Source organism: Quercus suber, unplaced genomic scaffold (genome assembly GCF_002906115.3).
Source record: "Quercus suber isolate HL8 unplaced genomic scaffold, Cork oak 2.0 scaffold_894, whole genome shotgun sequence".
Lineage (NCBI taxonomy): Eukaryota > Viridiplantae > Streptophyta > Magnoliopsida > Fagales > Fagaceae > Quercus > Quercus suber.
In genome coordinates this window covers 119,587-141,254 of record NW_027070320.1, presented here as the reverse complement: position 1 = coordinate 141,254, position 21,668 = coordinate 119,587, and the positions used below count along the sequence as shown (strand labels likewise).

At 33.7% G+C, this 21,668-nt stretch overlaps 3 protein-coding genes and 1 pseudogene across 3 annotated transcripts; all 4 read left to right on the top strand.

The window, feature by feature from the left end:
• The first annotated feature begins 4,727 nt into the window (after positions 1–4,727).
• On the top strand, positions 4,728–5,162 carry LOC112017562 (antimicrobial ginkbilobin-2-like protein). The gene has a single exon (XM_024050021.1). The coding sequence runs from the start codon at positions 4,728–4,730 to the stop codon at positions 5,160–5,162; it is 435 nt and encodes a 144-aa protein (XP_023905789.1).
• Positions 5,163–7,932: 2,770 nt separating this feature from the next.
• Positions 7,933–9,167, top strand: LOC112017569 (uclacyanin 1). Its single transcript, XM_024050028.2, has 2 exons — positions 7,933–8,223; positions 8,505–9,167. The coding sequence occupies exons 1-2, from the start codon at positions 8,058–8,060 to the stop codon at positions 9,110–9,112; spliced, it is 774 nt and encodes a 257-aa protein (XP_023905796.1). The 5' UTR covers positions 7,933–8,057; the 3' UTR covers positions 9,113–9,167.
• Positions 9,168–10,010: 843 nt separating this feature from the next.
• LOC136065234 (proline-rich receptor-like protein kinase PERK2) lies at positions 10,011–10,559 on the top strand. Its single transcript, XM_065768151.1, has one exon. It carries the CDS (start codon positions 10,011–10,013, stop codon positions 10,557–10,559), a length of 549 nt encoding a protein of 182 aa, XP_065624223.1.
• A 4,637-nt stretch (positions 10,560–15,196) lies between these two features.
• LOC111997440 (actin-like) lies at positions 15,197–17,048 on the top strand (annotated as a pseudogene).
• Positions 17,049–21,668: the final 4,620 nt, after the last annotated feature.

The following is a 21,668-nucleotide window of genomic DNA, read 5'->3' as shown; positions in this document are numbered from 1 at the left end:
TTCCTATCTTTATACTTTATTAACCTTACAAATAGGCAAGGGGTATAACTTTTTGTAAGACTATATATGTATCCCAAGTAGCCCCCCCTCTCCCCCCCCTAAAAAAAAAAAAAAAAAAAGGAGAGTGAAGTCAGAAGTTGCAGCTGGTGAGTCCCTCAATGTGTGTGTATTTACAAGATTGTCGTCATAACTTTGTTTCCATAACTTGAAAACACCTAAAATGTGTTTTCAGTTTCTATAACTCATCACTAAAAAATCAAAGAATTGAGTGATGGAAACAAAACTTGAAAACAAATCCAAACAAGCTTTCTCTTCGTGGGTCCCACCATTTTTAAGTTATTGGTGTTGGAAACAGAGTTATAGGTGATGGAAACACAAAAACCCCCCAAATAGCTGCTTGGAGACTAGCATAGTGAGGGAATAGAATATCGTTAGTTAGCAAGGTTTTGAAACTATTTATTAAACTAGCATCTCAAATCTTTGAAACTCCAATTCGGTGACAAAATTGAGCCTCAAAGACTCGAGTTTTAGTGCTGAGATGAAGGAATTTATCCACACTCGAGTTTCTTAGACTCGAGAAGTATTTGAAGAACGAAGATGAAGATAAAGACGATTTGAAGAACTAAGGGAACAAATCCGAAGGAAGAAGAAGACACAATCTGGAAAATAAGATCTAAAAAATGCAAATTCGAAGAAGAGAAACAGAGATTTGGAGTAGAGAACGCAAAATGATCTGAATTGGAAAACGTTGATCCGAAGAACACAACCAATCTGAACAAAGGAGTTGAGAACGCAGAACTGGAAAACATGGAGAACTGAAAAATAGAGGAACTTGAGTATTATAAACTCGAGTTCTACATGGGTTCCACATGGATAATTTTTGTTTGCCAACTTTGGAACTCGAGCATTTAAGACTCGAGTTCTATCATGAAAGTCGAGTTTTATAAACTCGAGATACTGTTTCTTCACATTGTTTTGCAAAAATCACCACTAATGAAATTGTTAAAAATTTAAGGCCAAATGGAAAAAAAAATTTAGCAGATTAAGTGAAATCATTGGGGTATAAAAGTAAATCCAATTATTTGCAGTGAACAAAGTTGTACATAGCTGCTCCATTTGTTTCATGATGATTATGACTCCAGCAATTTCACTACGGATCATAAGTAGTAAATTGTTGTTGGTTGTTACTTGTGGACAAATAAGTAATTTTAATGATGACCCAAATTAAAACCATTGTGAAAATGTTTGGAAAAATTATTTCTCATTCTTTTATTGTAAAATTTGGTCCTACCTTAAAATGTTTTTCATTAACCATTGTAAAATTTTGTAAAACATTTTATAAAGTTAAAAATTAAAAAAACTTGACAAAACATTTTACGAAAAATAGACAATGGTTCTCCTCCCTCTATTCCATGCCTAGCCCAGTAGTTTCAGTGGGCTAGGCTACTAATCTTGTGGCTCTAATCTAATGGGCTAAGGTTGCAGAGGCATTGTTTTCCTGGTCTGTACTTGAAATTTGTTGTCATACTAAACATCTAAAAATGTTTTTAAATGTAAAATGTTTAAAAATTTTACATTTTGAAAATATTTCACAGCAAATACAAACAAAGCATATGTATCTAATGGTATCTTCTTAAAACACTAATCCCTTGAACTCTTGAACTTTAACATCCATCCCCCAAGTGATTTTGTTTAATCTGAAAATTTAGTGTTATATTTTTTAGATAAAACAATATCATAGGGGTTTTGTATTATACTCAAAAATGTTAGGAGGTTTAGTGTTACGTTGCTGTCGCCACTCAACCATTCTTTTCCAATCTATTACATGAAAATTTATAAAATTATCCATGTTTTTTATTTAAATACGTCACAAGACTCATTAAAAAAATTACGTGACTAGTGGTCTCTTCAATTGTCACATAATAGGTTAGAAAAAATAGCTCTAAACTAGTTCTAAGTTAAACTTTTTCCATTTGAACGCAAGTCCTTTATCTAATGACAACAAACTTTACTAATTGAGCTAATTGGAATTTGAGAATTATTTATTCTTACCTATATTTACTTTCATAAACCATTTTGGTGGAAATTTTTGTTCAATGGCTAGGCTAGGGTCCTTTGGATCATTAGTATTCTTTTAAATTCATTATAGCAAGAACAAAATAATTAATAGTTATTTAAGTGATTAGTCACGATATAACTGTTTATTATTAGAATCTTAATAGTGGGTTTCAATTAGTTTAACTGGTAAAATCTCTAATAGTTGGATAAGAGATTTGTGGTTCAATCCCCGCCTATACCAAAAACTAATTGGTGTCTTGATCTGTTATTATCAGGAGCAAACACCATAGGTAGTTGTGGGGGGGTAAAGCCCAGCCATACGTAGTGGGCCTAAAGCCCAAGGTGAAGATTAGTCTATATCCGAGGAGGCTCAAATTGTTGAGAGGTATTCATGTAAAAGCAGGACACGTGGGGACGAATAAACTCCGTCCGAAGAGAGCATCGTTGTTCCGAAGAGACGATCATCCTTAGATGAAAGGATTTTGGGGTCATGTGAACATCTGGGGGGTCTAAAGCAGTTTACTAGTGACTTCAGCAATTTGGATAAACTCTAAACACGCCTGGAGATAAGAGGAACGAAGAAATATCTAAAAGGAAAAGCTGCCACCGCCGTATTAAATGCACTGCAGCAACTTTTCTGACCACATTTATGTGGAGAAGACCTCTGAACAGTACAACTGGAGCTACCGTCATTCACAAAAGCTAAGGGAGATACATGACATGACATGCACTTAAGTAGGGGGCTGGATGAAGAACATGTGGACGATGGGGATGGTAGTGGAGGAAGATATATAAAGAAGAGGGGTTCCTAATCAGAGGAGGAGGGAGAAACAAAATTGTAACCTGTATCCAATCTATCATAAGCCTCTTCGGACTTGAATTTACTTGATCTTTACGTATACTGTTATGCTGGTTTATACTTGTATGCTGTGATCAACCGTTGTTAGCTCCATAGTTAACCTAATTCTATCACTCACACTCTACAAATTTATTGTTTTTGGGCTTGAGCCACAAATCCTAACCCTACAGTAGTCATTAAAGCTTTTGGGTTGGCATACGATGTCCCAATGCTTTCCATGCAAATAAATGATGATTAGATAATAGTGATAGCAGACTGCTGTAGATTTTAGTATATGATTATTTTTAATTGATGTGTCAACTTTTAAACACAAATTAATAAAGTATTTCTATTTTGTTTCTAATAATAATAAAAAAAAAAAGTATTTTACAATTTTGTTTATTATGTTGTTAATATAACACCAATCACATTCAATTTTATGTTGGTTTTTTTTAATAATAAAATTGATAATAATTTTAGCATTTTTCTTATCTAATTTAAAAGCTAATAATGTGACATTACAAGTTATAACTTCAATGTCACCGCTCATAAGTTTCCACAAGCAAGGACTACTTGTTCCTGGGTTTATTTATTTTGACATAAATAAAAAATCCGTTACAAAATTTTTTATCATGTAAATAATGCTTTGCATCCTAAAAGTCTTAGTTGCAAATATCAAATATGTTTTTTGCCATACTTCTATTGGGGAGACTCAAATTGAGTAGTTAATATAATAAATAGAGATCCATTTAACTTATAATATATAGAGGTTAGAGGCTTAGAGCACCACTTAACTTGAAAGCTTAACCCTGTGAGTTTGAGCCTAATTATGCGTATTGATTATGGCACCATTGACAATACTCTTTTGTTAGACCTTTTTCTAAAATCGTATATTTGTATATGTAGCATTTTTAAAATTAAAAAAAAAATGATATATGTTTCGTTTTTAATTAAATATGCAACATATGGTAGTTACTTATATATTTATATATGCATCTTGTCTTTTCATAAATGTAAATGTAGATTATGAACAGCCTTTGGTTCTAATGATGACATTTCTTACGTCTCTCTATGGTCGTTAAAATGATTTTTTTTTTTTTTAATAATTCAGTAGTTGGGATGGAAGGAATTAAATTTTAATTATTGTATCCATTAAATATACTAGAAAATGTCAATCAATTCAGTTACAATGCTCTTAGTTAGAGGTGATTATTATTATCATTTAATTTATTTATTTATTTGGAGAAGAGAGGTGGTTAGGATTTAAATCTTAACATGGAGATTGTTTATAATGGGAAGAGGAAATTTATGAATTTTACCCTATGGGTTGGGTGGAAAATCTTGTATGAATTGAAATTAATTCCTATCTTTAATTCTTTATACTTTATTAACCTTACAAATAGGCAAGGGTATAACTTTTTGTAAGACTATATATGTATCCCAAGTAGCCCCACCCCCCCCCCCCCTCTTTTTTTTTGAGAAACTCCCAAGTGGCCTCAGGAATTAGGCATAGATAAAATCCTTGCGAAATTAACATTTAATAAAAATAAACCAATTCCTAAATAGTATATAATATTTTATTTGAACTCTCCAAACACACACTATAAATAAAATGCAACAAATTCTCAAACTTCAGCACATCCATCTCATATTCAACAATGTATATCTTAAAATCCACCTCGACTCTCTATGTACTAACCTTTGGTCTCCTTCTACATACTGTTTTTGGAGCCGATCCAATCTTCCAAATTTGCCAAACCTCAGATAATTTCACCACCAATAACCCTTATGAATCGAATTTGAACAAGCTCATGGCTTTAATTTTAGTTCAATGGGTGTCAAACATAACAAAACATATGGGCTTGCTCTTTGTCGTGGTGATATCTCAGAAATTGATTGTGCTGCCTGTGTTATTGATTTCTCTGGCCAAATTGACAATCAGACTGTGATCTATGCTTGGAACACTCAAAATGTAAGTGATCCCAATTCATTCAATCCTAAGGTGAGAGATTTACTTACAGAACTAGCTCATCAAGCTTCAGAGAGCCCAAAGATGTACAAGGCTGGAGTTTTAAAGCTCGACGAATCGAGGAACCTCTATGGTTTGGTTCAATGCATAGGAGACCTTTCTGGAAATGATTGTACTAAGTGTCTTGAAGGTGCAACCAAGCAACAACCAGACTGCTGTGATGGGAGACAAGGAGGGAGGGTTATGACTGGGAGTTGCAACATGAGATATGATCTTTACCAATTTTTCAAAGCTTGAAACTGGAAAATTAATCCTGAGTTCTGATACCACCTATATACTATATTTAATAAAGTGTTTTAAGAATTTATTATAGTAATTCCCAACTATATATGGGAGCTGGACGGTCACGTGCACCCATAGTGTGTGTTGTGTTTTTTCAATATGCTGTAATGTTTGTTCAATAAAAGATACTTTTGATCATTTGGTTGTTGTGGCACTTGTTCAAATATACCATCGTGTGGTTAACTTTAAACCTTTAGTGGAGTTTCATGTAACACGTCCTTATGGACAACACATAACAAAAAAGAAAAAAACTGATTAAATTTTAGAATTAGCCGAATATATACTAGATTATCATGCATTTGCATTACATTATAACACTTATATTGAGTTGGGTGTGTTGATTCTTATGGCTCCTACATTCTGTTATGAATAACGCCATGGACATAATATTTTCACAACTGTTAATATGATCTATTATGATTGGAAGAACATCATTTTTTCCTAAATTTACTACAAACACAAGTTTTATTATGGACCAATCACACAATCGATCAACCGTGTCAATAGTTGTGACTTGTGAAATAGTTGAAAAATGTTGTGTCGCTAAACTTATTTTTCTATTATTATACAATTCGTGTAATATAATACAACCGATCCAATAAAAAATAGACACATTGTTTGTAACCATTTTAATTTTCATATATCAATGCATGTAAAAATTATTATACAATTCATGTAATACAATATAACCAATCCAATAAAAAATAGACACATTGTTTGTAACCATTTTAATTTTCATATATTAATGCATGTATTGTTGTGATTGTGGGTGCGTTGTTGACCATTCACATCTGTCGATCGCGATTGCATTTCTTAAGATCTTGTTCCTATCATTTGATTTTGTGATCAAAAGGATGGGGTTCAATATTGCCTCAATAAAGAGGACTTTTGATTTATCAATGCTAAGATTACTGAGTTATGCTAAGTTGATCACTGAGAAAAATGCAAAGTAACAATCATCGATGGAAAGCAGTGAGTTGCTATTGAATTAAGGATGAAGTTCTGCAAAACTATAAGTTTACGAGAAAGCCAAAGTATTTAAAGATCTACAAGGCTACGAAACTACTAATCTATATTAATACGAAACAATAAACTACAATTAAACGAGGGAGCTACTAACTTGCTATGAATATAAAAATACTTCATAAATAAAAGAGTAATAATTACAAGCAAATTCCTTCCATTAACGGCTTACAATGATCCTAAACCCGAAACAAAGAAAATAAAATAACAAGTGAGAGAACCATCAACTATGTGTTGAGTGAATGGTAAGATGTGTCTTTCTTGAGAAATAAGTTGTCTATTGATACTTTCATCACTAAATTCATTTTTAATCTCAATCCTTTGATCAAATCTTTTAAATTTAACCTTTTTACTTTCTCACCTTGATACTTTTTACCTCTGATTATTGCACTAGATCCAAATTCATCCCCTTCTTTACATGTTTAAATTTTGCTTTAAATAAATGATCATTTTATAGTTTATACGTGTCACTCCCCTAAGACACCACTTGTGGACAGCTGACAAATCAAGAGATTTGATTAATTAATCCAACACAAGTCAATTTAACCACAAAAAAAAAAAAAAAAAAAAAAAACTAAGCTGAGCTCCATGACCTTAGCAACATTGACGGAATTTCTCAGATTCATTTTTTTTCTCCCCCACTCTCTCTTTCCATTAATTTGTCTCCTTATGATGGACCAATTATTGAACTTCCCAACTATTGTGATGAAAAACAAGGTGGTTGAGTTGTTGGTGGGAGTTGTAATGTTAGATATGAACTTTAACTTATTCCCTCCTCTAAAAAAAGTCATTTCAAATCTACAATGTACTATGTTAAAAACTAAATTATTGTCCAATACTCTTTTGCTTTTGTCAATGTTATGCATCCTAATTTTGGCTTAAACTCTCAACAGAAACCATTTTGTTAGATTATTTTGTCCAAGTTTGGTAATGTAATTCTTCATAAATTGGCTGTTCAAGTCATGTTAAAATCAACCTAGCTTAAGTGCTAACCAAAGGACTAAATTTTGATCTGGTGGTGTGTGAGAGAGAGAAAACAGCTGGTTGTTTGCAGGTAAAGTTCTCATTTTTGTCTTACTACTAGTGATATTCTAAAATTTTCAATCAAACTGCTGATACTATGAACAAATTTGAAGCCCCATATGCATATGGATGTACCAAAGGTGTCAATTATTGACTAATAGAAGATCCAATTTTACTTAATGCGCCACCTCAAGTTGGACATAATAATACTATAATAGCTCTAACCAATTATATGTATAGCAAATGGAGCCAGATGATGCCAACATTTTCGTTTCAGCTTCACTATCTTCTTTATATATTTCCTGCAGTCAGTGGGTTGGATACATGGGTTAGCTAGGTACGTTTCTAATGAAGAAGTGTCTTGGTGTCTTTCACATGGATGCCATCAACCACTATGTGAATAGCTTTTGCTTGTTCATATATTAAATTTTGTCTTGGTGTCTTTCAAATTATGCTTCACAACTTCAAGGTCCAATGGCAATTGTCCCAAGCCAAGTGATGTCATCATATAATCAGTTCTTAGGATATCATCTACCAGAAATACAAGTACAACCACTTCAGGTAGAATAGGAAATATACTGTATTGTCATATCTAACTTCAAGATACTTAGTTAAACCAACTCCAAAGACAAATTGTATAAAATAGCAATATTTTCATTATGAAAAGGCTCAGACCCTTGCTCTTCTACCACTATATATAGAATTCCTAGCTCAAATTGAAACCCATCCGATCATTTCTCTGTGATTGACTTCCTTCTTTCGATATCAATCATTCTCCAATTTTTACTTCTAAGCCAGAAATTAATGGCAATGCTGAGAGCATTAATGAGCTTGGCTATTTCAGCCATGCTCATCAACTTAGCTATGGCGACAAACTACACAGTTGGAGGCCCAAACGGTGGGTGGGATACATCGACTAATGTCCAAACATGGGCATCATCTCAATCATTTTTAGTTGGAGATAATCTGAGTAAGTAACATGCATCTTCATGAAATATGTTATATGTTGCTTTCAATATTTTGTGCATGATAACAAATCCATAAAGTTCGTATTTGGCTCTCTCCATTCGAATTAATACATTTTATAGTTCAGATTAAATATTGTAAATCTAGTGGTAAATTCAGTGTCATATTATTTAAAATGACGTGACATTCTCTACATAGTTAGTTCCTGAAAACAAAATTTTAATCATGAAATGGAGTTCATTTTAGGCGAAAGAAAGTGAGAGCTGACTAATTCTATTCACACAGTTTTCCAGTATGCACCAAGCCATGATGTGGTGGAGGTTCCCAAGACAGACTATGACTCCTGCCAAGCAAGTAGCCCAATTCAGTCTTACAGTGGTGGCACCACAACCATCCCACTCTCTTCACCAGGCAAGCGATACTTCATCTGTGGAACAGTAGGACATTGCAGCCAAGGAATGAAGCTTCAAATAAACACTCTTGCAACAACAGCTCCACCAACCCCATCTCCTACAATCCAACCACCAACTTCAGAAGTGACGCCTTTAGTTCCTACTCCAGCTCCAGAAGAAAGTGATGCTCCCTCGCCAACACAAACGCCTGCGGAATCCACTCCCACCGTGCTGCCTCTTTCGCCATCTGACTCACCAACACAAACGCCTGCGGAATCCACTCCCACAGTGCTGCCTCCTTCACCATCTGATTCGTCTTCGGAGGATCCTTCATTATCACCCTCTTTTACTCCTCCAACTGAATCTGATCAATCCCATCAAACTTCTTCAACTGGATCTTCAGCTGAAACACCTTCCTCATCAGCTCACAAACAAGGCAGTTTTCTTTTTAATATCACAATGGGGGTCATCTTTGTAATGATTATGCTTCAGGCATACTAAGCATATCGGATTATTTCCTTATGAAGAATGTAATCTGTGGCCAAAGTTTATTTTACCTTATGCATTTGAAGAACAAGTTCATGACAAAAGCATAGAATGTTATCTCTCCCTTTTTTTTTTTTTTTGATTTCTTTACAAGAGGTGCATTAAATTAAAAAGGGTTAAGTAAAAAAATAGTATGGATTATACAACACCCAACAGTTTTTCAAAAATTGGCTTACAATAAAGGAGGAAGGTAAATCTGATACATGACAAAAGGAACCATCAAAGATGCAGCCCTTCTTAACATTAAACTCTATCGTACAATTGTCGTTGCATTTAAACCGATTCATTGATATATATTCCACACTATACTGTGAAAAATACAATATTATTTTTAGGTGATGCAACACCAAACCCCAACATACAGGCTATAAGATAACCAACTAAACTGCCATTAAAAATCATTGATTAACTAATAAAGCGTCACTCAACAAGCTCAACAGCAACACTTTTTGGAACACGGTAGAAGCTTTAGGTGATCCAAGATTCCAAATGAAACCACTTTATGTTGTTTTCTTAAATGCAATGCATGTTCTGCTTAACAAATCCCATCTAGCACCCACCGTTTTCTCTCTCAGTTAGCACTTACATATATAGGCACAGTGATAAGGAAGAATCATGGCCAGTACCATGGGCTTAACCCGTCAGCTTATGCTCAGGCTGACGGGCCAGTCACGACGGATGTTAAGGACTCATGCGCCGACGGAAAGAGACATGCTGACGGTAAGGGAAATCCGAGAAGCTCGAAATTATGTTCATAGAGGCTGACGGCCCTTTATCGACGTAGGGAACGAGACAAGCCGACGGGTAAAAGACTGACGGTTCCAATAAAACCTTTACTTGGCCACCATGCTCAATGATAAATTCCTATAAGGAAAAGGACTCCGCAATCTACGCTCATAAGGATTCCTATATGGAAAAGACTTCTGCTCTCTTCATCTGTGGAACAGTAGGACATTGCAGCCAAGGAATGAAGCTTCAAATAAACACTCTTGCAACAACAGCTCCACCAACCCCATCTCCTACAATCCAACCACCAACTTCAGAAGTGACGCCTTTAGTTCCTACTCCAGCTCCAGAAGAAAGTGATGCTCCCTCGCCAACACAAACGCCTGCGGAATCCACTCCCACCGTGCTGCCTCTTTCGCCATCTGACTCACCAACACAAACGCCTGCGGAATCCACTCCCACAGTGCTGCCTCCTTCACCATCTGATTCGTCTTCGGAGGATCCTTCATTATCGCCCTCTTTTACTCCTCCAACTGAATCTGATCAATCCCATCAAACTTCTTCAACTGGATCTTCAGCTGAAACACCTTCCTCATCAGCTCACAAACAAGGCAGTTTTCTTTTTAATATCACAATGGGGGTCATCTTTGTAATGATTATGCTTCAGGCATACTAAGCATATCGGATTATTTCCTTATGAAGAATGTAATCTGTGGCCAAAGTTTATTTTACCTTATGCATTTGGAGAACAAGTTCATGACAAAAGCATAGAATGTTATCTCTCCCTTTTTTTTGATTTCTTTACAAGAGGTGCATTAAATTAAAAAGGGTTAAGTAAAAAAATAGTATGGATTATACTACACCCAACAGTTTTTCAAAAATTGGCTTACAATAAAGGAGGAAGGTAAATCTGATACATGACAAAAGGGACCATCAAGATGCAGCCCTTCTTAACATTAAACTCAGCCCGATAGTACAGTTGTAGTTGCATTTAAACCGATTTATTGATATATATTCCACACTACTGTGAAAAATACAATATTATTTTTAGGTGATGCAACACCAAACCCCAACATACAGGCTATAAGATAACCAACTAAACTACCATTAAAAATCATTGATTAACTAATAACTCGTCACTCAACAAGCTCAACAGCAACACTTTTTGGAACACGGTAGAAGCTTTAGGTGATCCAAGATTCCAAATGAAACCACTCTATATGTTGTTCTCTTAAATGCAATGCAAATTCTGCTTAACAAATTCTACCTAGCACCCACCGTTTTCTCTCTCAGTTAGCACTTACATATATAGGCACAGCATGCTTTATGGTTTTCAATTTCATGCATGGGGAAGGCAAAAATCTACCAATATGTATCTGAATTATTCTCAAGAAATGGGTTTCTCAGTCATAAAAGATGACAATTTAATTCTAGATCATCTATACGTATATCACATTGGATTTTTTTTTTTCTTTTCTAGGAATCTAGATGACTGAGAGAATATTATTGTACAACAAAAAAACCTCAACACTATATACAACTATTCCGAGCTTATGTAAAAGACACTTGAAGGAATGATTTCGGATGCGTAAAGGTCAGGTTAGGGTTTAGCCGTCTAAATTAGCCACAATAGTCTTGAAAGTAAATTTCTTGGATTTTCATTTAACTATAGAACCTAACTTCAAAGTATATGATATATGTTGAAATGATCAATATAAGTGTTCAATTTTTTTTTTTATAAGTTTGAAAAATTATTAAATATCTCTCATTAGCAAAAATCAATCAAATCAGATAAATTTTAATTATATATAGTATTCTTACATATGGTTATGGTAATAGGTGGCACTGGTTTCTTAAGAAACTTGTTGATAGATTTTTTTTTTTTTTTTTTTTTTAAATTGCTAATGTTATGGTTCTATAAACGTAAATATTATAAGGTATATATGCTATATCTTAACATCTTTTTCTTTCATTTGAGTTTCTATACTATTACTATTGTTATTTTATTCAATCCAATTTTATTTTACTTTTGACATATTATTATTAATAATGTTATAAAGCATAATTAAAATATATGACATATTTCAAGTTACAAAGATTTTTGGAAAGAACAAATTCTTCTTACATGAGATTCATAGGCTTTCTAAAAAGAAAAATTTTAAAAGATTCATAGGCAAAAACAAACATGAAGGAATCTAAACATTCATTATACATAACCAAACTAATCCTTTAACATGATTACAATCCGGACCATTTATAGATTATTTCCTAACATCAATTAAAAAAAAATCTAGACTTTTATAAGAATTTCATAGTGTTAGGGGTAACAATTTATAGTAACGGGTTGAGTTCATGTTCATATTCGTATCATATTAAGGTAAAAGTTTTCAAATAATTTAACTCTAACTCAATCCATTTAATAAGTAACTGAAATTCTTCATTTTAGCACAATCCGTTTATTAAGTGGGTTAGAAACAACACAAACTTACTTCTACCCTTTTAACATATTCTCGAAATGAGAAATTTCGACTCCGTTTAATAGAATAGTTTAACATGTTTTTGCCTTTTTCTTATTTTGGGTAAAGGCTGGACATTAATTCGGAATTTTGAAAAAATATATATATATATATATATAATCATATATATATATATATATATATTATTTTCATTTTATAAATTTCCGTTGCACTTTCACTGCATTCAATTTTTCTATGAACTCCCAAAAGTAGTGTGAGAGTTGTCGTTGATTATATTCACAAATTAGAAAAACACACAGAGAGAGAGAGAGAGAGAGAGAGAGAGAGAGAGAGAGAGAGAAGAGAGAGAGAGAGAGAGAGAGAGAGAGAGAGAGATTTCGTGTGGCATTTAGGTTTGTGAGAGCAGGAATAGAGCGCCATTGCTGCTTCAACCTTAAGCATCGCGTTCCTTCTCTCAGCTTCCATTATTTAAACCCCCAATGGTTCGTGTCCCTTCTCTCTTCTCTGTTTATATATATATATATATATATATATTTTTTTTTTGTTAACTATCACTTTGTTTGTTTGCTGGGAAAATTGAGTAGAGGAGGAAAGGAAAATAGAATTCATGATAAGTGTTTAGTGTTTTTTTTTTTTTTTTTTGGGGAAATTTTGGAGATTCATCTTAACTATTTTGAAATTGTTGTGAAATGAGAACTTTGAAAAAGTAAATTGATTATTGAAATTAGGAAGGTTTGTTATCCATAGATTGTTTTAGTTTTCTCATTTTGGGAATGGTAATCATGCTATTATGGGTGGCAGTCTTAATGGATAATGTTTCTTTTTTGTTTTGATAAATAGCATAAGCACTTTTTATTAAAGAATAGCCAATCCAAGTACACTAAAAATGTACTACAATGGCAGAAAGTAAGAACCCAAATTACATTGATCAAGTAGAACAGGGAGGGACAAAAAAGAGCATGAGGCAAAACTAAGCTCCATTCAAGAAGAGTACGAAAGAAAAAGGACTTTATATCAAGGATTGGCCGTTCAGAGTTCTCAAAGCATCTAGCATTCTGTTCCCGCCTTAAACACCGAAATAGACAACGTGGCACAAAACTCTGTAAATCAATATTTCTCTGTCTTCCAAACTTGCCTTGACATATTCATATTATCTTTCACGCATTAGGATGGGAGTAAAGCTTTTAGTATGTTCAAAATGTCCCTGGATAATAAAAACAACTTTGCATTCTGGCAAGACTCGAGCAGCCAAGCAATACCCCCACAAACTATACCTGTGAAAAGTTGTCTAGAAAGAGTGTGCTTAATAGTGTCTGTTATAAAAAATTGTTGAATCTGCAGAAGGATTGGTTGATTGGTATATAATGGCAGTGTAGTTTTGATTAAGATTGTGAATGCATTCTTTGCTAGTATTTTAATAATTGTAGTAAACTTAAATGTGAAATGGGAGAATAAATCATGTTTGAATATCAAATAGTCCATTATTTAAACTCCATTTGAATACTTGAGAGAATTGCAACATTTTGAATAGCATTGCCTCTTTAGCCTTATGGTTGGTGTTACACTTTTAATCTACGCTTTTTTCTCACTTCCTTGTGAAATTCAGTCAATTTAGCACTACCTTTGCTTCAGTCATATATCCTGCATTGAAACTTTGCTAGATTCTATCTTCTACTATTCTTCTGCATCTTTTCATTCTATTTTAAGTAGCTGAGATCTGACTAATCTGAATTAGCATTATCTTCTGCAACATTTTGAAGTGTTAGACATGTGTGCTTATCTCATACTTAATTTGTTCTTTAGAAATGAAGAAGGCACAGTTTGTCACCATACAAAATGCAAAGTTGCAGCAGCGAGTTAAAGAATTGGAGAAGCAAGAGGCCTAAATTGATCTGGAGGAAAATTTTACTCATTGAGAGGGAGAAGGTGAGCATGAAACTTTGTAAATGATCCCTTATGTATGAGTGTAGCCATATATGGGCTCTATCCATTTGCAGTGCTAGATATATGGTCTTGGTAATATCATCCAAGATTGGTTGTTTTTTTATAGTGTAAAGCTGGTTCTCTTTTTTTTTTTTTTTTTTTNTTTTTTTTTTTTTATGCCTATAGGATTACTTGAACAGCATATCAACCTTTTGTATCATATGCATTGTTTGTCATCTGCAAGTATTGTTTTCCTTCATTTGCTATGGAACAATTTAAATGTGTTTCTGTTACAAAAAAATGGTATTCAAATTACAGTTTTATGTGCATATTTTGCCTTTATCTGCTACCCAGTTTAGAATTTAGATTCAATTCCATGAATCCATGTAGTTCTAGCTAAAACTTGTTTAGATTGAATTCCATGTGGTTCTTGCCAGAACTTCGTCTGCCATTTACTTGATGATAGTTATTGTGAACCAACTACAACAATAGTTTTACATTAAGCTAACATCATAACTGCTATAGTTGAAAGCTCAAAGCTCTACAAAACACGACTATATATCAACCATCCAAATTGATGCCCCAAGAAAAGAATTGGAGGAAAAAGTGGATGAGTTGCAATCCATGGACACCCTTAACCAAACTCTGATACTTAAGGAGCACAGGAGTAACCTTGAGCTGCAACATGCTCGCAAAGAATTGATAAATGTAAGATTTTTCTTATTTTCTTCTACACATGGTTAATGTTTACTGAAAATGCTCAACTTTTTATGTATATAATCAATTGCCATTATGTTTTGCTAACATCTGTCCTCTCCAAAAAAAAAAAACAAAAAGATGTGATGTCTTTGTGTTTTCCATATAGGGTTTGCAAGATATTTGGAATGACCAAGACCTTTAAGGAATCAAAAGAATGGGCGAGGTTGATGAGAAACCATTTAAAGGTGTGTGCTTCAAAAAATACCCTATTGATTGGGAGCTAAAATCAGCAGAGCTAATTTCATCGTGGCAAGCCAATGTTAGTAATCAAATTTGGCATCCTTTCAAAACAGAATTTGTTGATGGAATTTTGCAGGTACTTTTCTTTGCCTTCTACTTTTTTTACTTATTTCATATAGTTTAAAGTTCTCTTTGATGCTTTGCTTTAATCTATATTGACAAGGCAAATATGGATACCTAAGACCCATAGAAACTTCAGATGTTTCTAGGATAAAAATACGTTGGGTTGTTGTTGTCAAGGAGGTAGTAAAGGGACACTGGTTTCTTCTATGACAATAGACAATATGAAGAATTTTCCAGGTTTTTCCTTGCAGAATAAAGACCAACTCCAATAAATGGAATTATTATCTGTTTTTTCTCTTATTATAGGGTGCTTCCAATTCTTCAAATCATGAAAAATGAAATAAAGTTAGTTTTAAATTCCAAAACATTGTAACACAAGTGATGTTTTGTAACCAATTCATCAGCAATCTTATTGTGAAAAATTGAAGATAGAGTTACAGAACATTCTAGACAACAGTGAATTAGCACTGTGAATGTCCCAATTTGTTGAAAGGCAGGAAGTGATAGATAAATTTGATAGTAAGCTAAAGGAGTTGAGGAGTGTATGGAGGGAGGAAGTGTACAAAGCTGTAGCAGATGCTTTGCTGGAATTAAGTGACTACAACTCATGTAGTTCCTGAACTTTGGAACTTCATTGAGGGAAGAAAAGCCAGTCTGAAAGAGGTAATTAATAACATGATCAAAGAGTTGAAGACACTAAAAGTCTCTAAAGCGTAGAAGATGAGACAACGATATCTGGTCCAGCAATGTTAGTTCTACAAAGATAGAAAACTTTGAGAGCTCTTAGTAACCCCACCAACTGGTTAATCTTACCAAAAAGTAACCCTGCCTTTGCCTTGCAGGTATTGTGTTGAACTCTGGTGATGGTGTCAATCATACAAAGATAGAAAACTATGAGAGCTCTTAGTAACCCCACCAACTGGTTAATCTTACCAAAAAGTAACCCTGCCTTTGCTTTGCAGGTATTGTGTTGAACTCTGGTGATGGTGTCAGTCATATAGTTCCTATATACGAGGGGTATGCCCTCCCACATGCCATTCTTTGTCTAGACCTGGCTGGCCGTGACTTCACAGATCTCTTGATGAAAATTCTTACGAAGTGTGGGTATTCTTTCACCATCACAGCCTAGTGGGAAATTTTGAGGGACATGAAGGAAAAGCTAGCTTTCATCGCCCTTGACTACAAGCAGGAGATTGAGACCTCCAAGACCAGCTCTTCAGTTGAGAAGAGTTATGAGTTACCAGATGAACAGGTCATTACCATTGGTGCTGAGCAGTTTAGATGCCTTGAAGTTTTGTTCCAACCATCCATAATAGGAATGGAAGCAGCAGGCATTCACGAGATCACATATCTCCATCATGAAGTGTGATGTTGATATCAGGAAGGACCTGTATGGAAACATTGTCCTCTCAGGTGGTTCAACCATGTTTCTAGGTATTGCTGATAGAATGAGCAAGGAAATCTCTGCACTAGCCCCCAAGCAGTATGAAGATCAAGGTGGTGGCTCCACCCGAGAGGAAGTACAGTGTCTGGATTGGAGGATCTATCTTGGCATCACTTAGCACCTTCTAGTAGGTATGTTTTGATGCTTGTATCTCAACGAGTTCAATTCCTTTTGTATGGTTACTGATGAGAGGATTTTGCTTATTTTATGAGTGCAGATGTGGATGGCAAAGGCAGAGCATGATGAATCTGGGCCATAAATTGTGCATAGGAAAATGCTACTAAATGTTCGAGAATAGGATCTTTGAAGAAACAAAGTTCTGTTTTTATTTCTTAGAACAAAGAGTTGAACAAAGTGGTGCTTGCAACTCTTTGTTCTAGCTTTGTTATCACTTTATGTTATTCTCATGTTGGAGTGATGATTATTTTTTGGAAGGTGAGGAGTTGAATTTGAAAATTTTGTCCATTTCTTATTTATTATATATTTTGAGAAGTTTTCAACTTTTTCGTTTCAATTTAGTTTTTTTTTTTTTTTTTGGTAAATTGCTTATTTGGTCCCTAACCTTTTAGGATATGTATCAATTTGGTCTTCAACCTTTCAAATGTGTCAATTTAGTCCTTACCATTTTGATGTTGTGTCAAAATAGTCCTTACCGTTAAGTAATGAATGGAAAATATTAATGTGGTTATTGGTCAAAATAAAATATTATTTTCATTTCACATGTACTACCATGTCGGCATAAACTTAAAAAAATATTTTAAAAAAATTACACATTAGATATGGTTAAAATATTCATCAATTTTTTTTATAAAATTAAATCTGAAAAAAAAAAAAAGAAAAAAAAAAAAGAAACCTGGTACCGTCCCTCTCTCTCTCTTCTCCCTTAGCTCATACTTCACGAGGTCCATGTCGATCTCCACACCCCTTGAGTTGTCCAAGCCCAACAAAGATCTCCACCATTAAGGCAAGCCAATCTCTTTTCAGTTGGTGGGTTCCACAGCCAATTTTTTCTTGAATTCAATGGTGGGTTGAGTTCTATGGTAGTTTGAAGCGAATCAAACTTCACCGCGTAAAATACCATTTCTTGAGAATAAGGCTAAGATTGGTTTTGGTGGCTAGGGAGTGGCTAAGATGGACCTTGAAAAGAAACTTTAAAAATAATAATAATAATAAAAGAAAAGAAAAAACTCCCTTCTTTGTTCTTCATCCAAGTCTTCAACGTTATTGCTGATCTGGAAATTTTTTTTGTTTTAAAAAATTTGGAAACTCTAAATGGGATAAAGATTGGATTTGTTTTATAATTACCCATTTGAATTCAAGAAATTGATGGAAGATTCATTATTAGCTCGAAATGTAATTTTAATGTCCTTTGTTCCAATAAAAGAAAGTGCCTGCATTTTTTATATTATTCTTAAGAGTCTTTGTAAAGTTTTCTTATTCTTTTGATTAATGAAATTCAGCTACCACTTCTCAAAAAAATAAAGAAAAAAGAAGGAATTTGTGTGTTGCATTTTGATCATAACGTGTTGAATAATATTATTTGTTTGTTTGCTTTTTTTAATTTTAATGTGATATGACATGGCAGTATAGGTGTTAGTTGATGTGGCAAAAATATAATATTTTATTTGAACTATTAGCTATATCAATATTTACCATCCAAAACTTAACATCAGATACCAAATTGACACAGTACTGAAAATGTTAGGGATCAAATTAACACAATCAAAAGGTTAGAGATCAAATTGACATATGATACAAAGAATAGAGACCAACTCTATAGTTTACCATTTTTTTAATAATTTTTTTAAAAATTTGTTAAGATTATGTTCGCATCATTTGATTTCGTGATCATGTGGTTCAATTCTACCTCAATGAAGAGGACTTTTGATTTATCGATGCTGAGATTACTAAGTTATGCTACGTTGATCACCAAGAAAAATGCAAAGTAAGAACCATCAATGGATAGCAGCAAGTTGCAATTATATTGAGGATTTGAGAGATCTACAAAAGTATAAGTTTACAAGAAAGCCAAAATATCTAAAAATCTACAAGGCTACGAAACTACTAATCCATATGTTATTTAGAAAAAAAAATACAAATCTATATTAATAAGAAACAATAAACTATAATTAAACTAGGGATTTTAAATTCTAGTGAACTACTAACTTACTGTGATGAATATAACAAAACTTCATAAATAAATGTTCATTTATCAAGAAGGTAGATCTGCTGTAATAATTAGAGCTATTGCACCATGTAATTGTATATCAACAACTGAGATTAAAAGTTGCATAAATCACTTTTAATCTCAATCCTTAAATAAATTTTTTTTTTTTTTTTACTCTGAACTTTTTGCTATCTAACTTTTACACTTTATTTTTTGAGTAATGATGAGACTATCGAATTAGGCACAACTTTGTGCCACAACTCGCAACTCGCCACACAGCGAGTTGTGATTGGCAAAGTTGTGTCCTCATACGGCCTACTAACACACCTTTGCCAATCACAAGTCACAACTCGCCATGTGGCGAGTTGTGACACAAAATTATGGCCAATTCAGTGATGCTAGCATAACTCTTATTATTTTACCTGTTCCTCTCGGATTCATATTCTCTAAATTTCCTAGGATACTCCACCAGTAGATTTGTTTAAATCATAACCACTCTTTTATGATTTAAGGGTCTAGATTTTGTCATGTCAGCATTCCACTAACAATACTTGCTGACATGACATAATCTAGACCCTTAAATCACACAAGAATGACTAAGATTTAAAAAAATTTCCCTAGAAAATCTAGAGTACCGAATCTCGTACACCATCATTAATTGCAGGGTGAAATGGCTCTTTGCGATTGCTTGCACTGGATTTGGAAAATGACTTGAGGTTACAGAAGGTCTTATTCATGCATGCTAGTGAAAAAATGAAAAGAAAGAAGCAACACAGAGAGAAAAGAAGAAGAAAGAAGCAACATAGAGAGAAAAGAAGAGAAGAAGAAGAAAGATGAATCGAGAAGAATGGAATTGCATTAAGAACCTGAAGAGCATTTTGGAAATCCAATCTCGGTGGGAGAGTGGGCACAACCTGGACGTTAATGATCCTCTATGGTCTGCAATCATCGACAGCGCAAGAAACGATTTCAACAAGCATTATAAGAAAAAAGGCATGTTACAACGAGAAAAAATCGTTCCAATAACTACAAAGTCGTTACAATAAGATGTTATTGCAACGACAAAAAGCCTGTTGGGAGTCGTTCTAATAAATTCTGAGACAATAGTTTTATGCAACAAAAAAATCTCGTTGCAATAAATTTTACATATTGCAACAATTTACTTTGAAAATCTGGTTGCAATAGGTTGATTTTTTTATTAAAAAAAGAATTGCTACCATGACAGCATTCTACTAACAATACTTGCTGACATGACATAATCTAGACCATTAAATCACAAAAGAATGACTAGGATTTTAAATAAATAAAAAAATTCCCTAGAAAATCTAGAGAATTGGATCTCGTACACCATCATTAATTGTAAGGTGAAATGGCTCTTTGCTATAGCTTGAACCGGATTTGGAAAATGACTTGAGGTTACAGAAGTCTTATTCACGCATACCAATGAAAAAACAAAAAGAAAAAGAAAAAGAAAGAAGCAACACAGAGAGAAAAGAAGAAGAAAGAAGCGACACATAGAGAAAAGAAGAGAAGAAGAAGAGAGATGAATCGAGAAGAATGGGATTGCGTTAAGAACCTGAAAAGCATTTTGGAAATCCAGTCTCGGTGGGGGAGTGGGCACAACCTGGTCGTTAATGATCCTCTATGGTCTGCAATCATCGGCAGCACAAGAAACGATTTCAACAAGCACTACAAGAAAAAAGGCATGTTACAACGGGAAAAAAATCATTGCAATAACTACAAAGTTGTTGCAATAAGTTGTTATTGTAATGAAAAAAAAGCTATTGGGAGTCGTTGTAATAAACTCCAAGACAATAGGTTTATGCAACGAAAAAAAAAAGCTATTGGGAGTCGTTGTAATAAACTCCAAGACAATAGGTTTATGCAACAAAAAAAAATCTTGTTATAATAAATTTTACATATTGCAACAATTTACTTTGAAAATCTCGTTGCAATATGTTGATTTTTTTATTAAAAAAATAATTACTGCCATGACAGCATTCCACTAACAATATTTGTTGACATGACATAATCTAGACCCTTAAATTACAAAAGAATGACTAGGATTTTAAAAAAAAAAAATCCCTAGAAAATCTAGAGAACCGAATCTCGTACACCATCATTAATTGCAAGGTAAAATGGCTCTTTGCTATTGCTTGCATCGGATCTGGAAAACGACTTGAGGTTACAGAAGGTCTTATATGCCAGTGAAAAAATGAAAAGAAAGAAGCAACACAGAGAGAAAAGAAGAAGAAAGAAGCGACACAAAGAGAAAATAAGAGAAGAAGAAGAAGAGAGATGAATCGAGAAGAATGTGATTGCGTCAAGAACCTTAAGAACATTTTGGAAATCCAATCTTGGTGGGAGAGTGGGCACAACCCGGACATTAATGATCCTCTATGGTCTGCAGTTGTCAGCAGCACAAGAAACAATTTCAATAAGCACTACAAAAAAAAAAAAAGGCATGTTACAACGGAAAAAAATCATTGCAATAACTACAAAGTCATTGCAATAAGGTATTATTGCGACGACAAAAAAGCTATTGAGAGTCATTGTAATAAACTCTAAGACAATAGGTTTATGTAACAAAAAAATTTTGTTGCAATAAATTTTACATATTGCAACAATTTATTTTGAAAATCTCATTGCAATAGATTGATTTTTTTATTAAAAAAATAATTGCTGCCATGACAACATTTCACTAACAATACT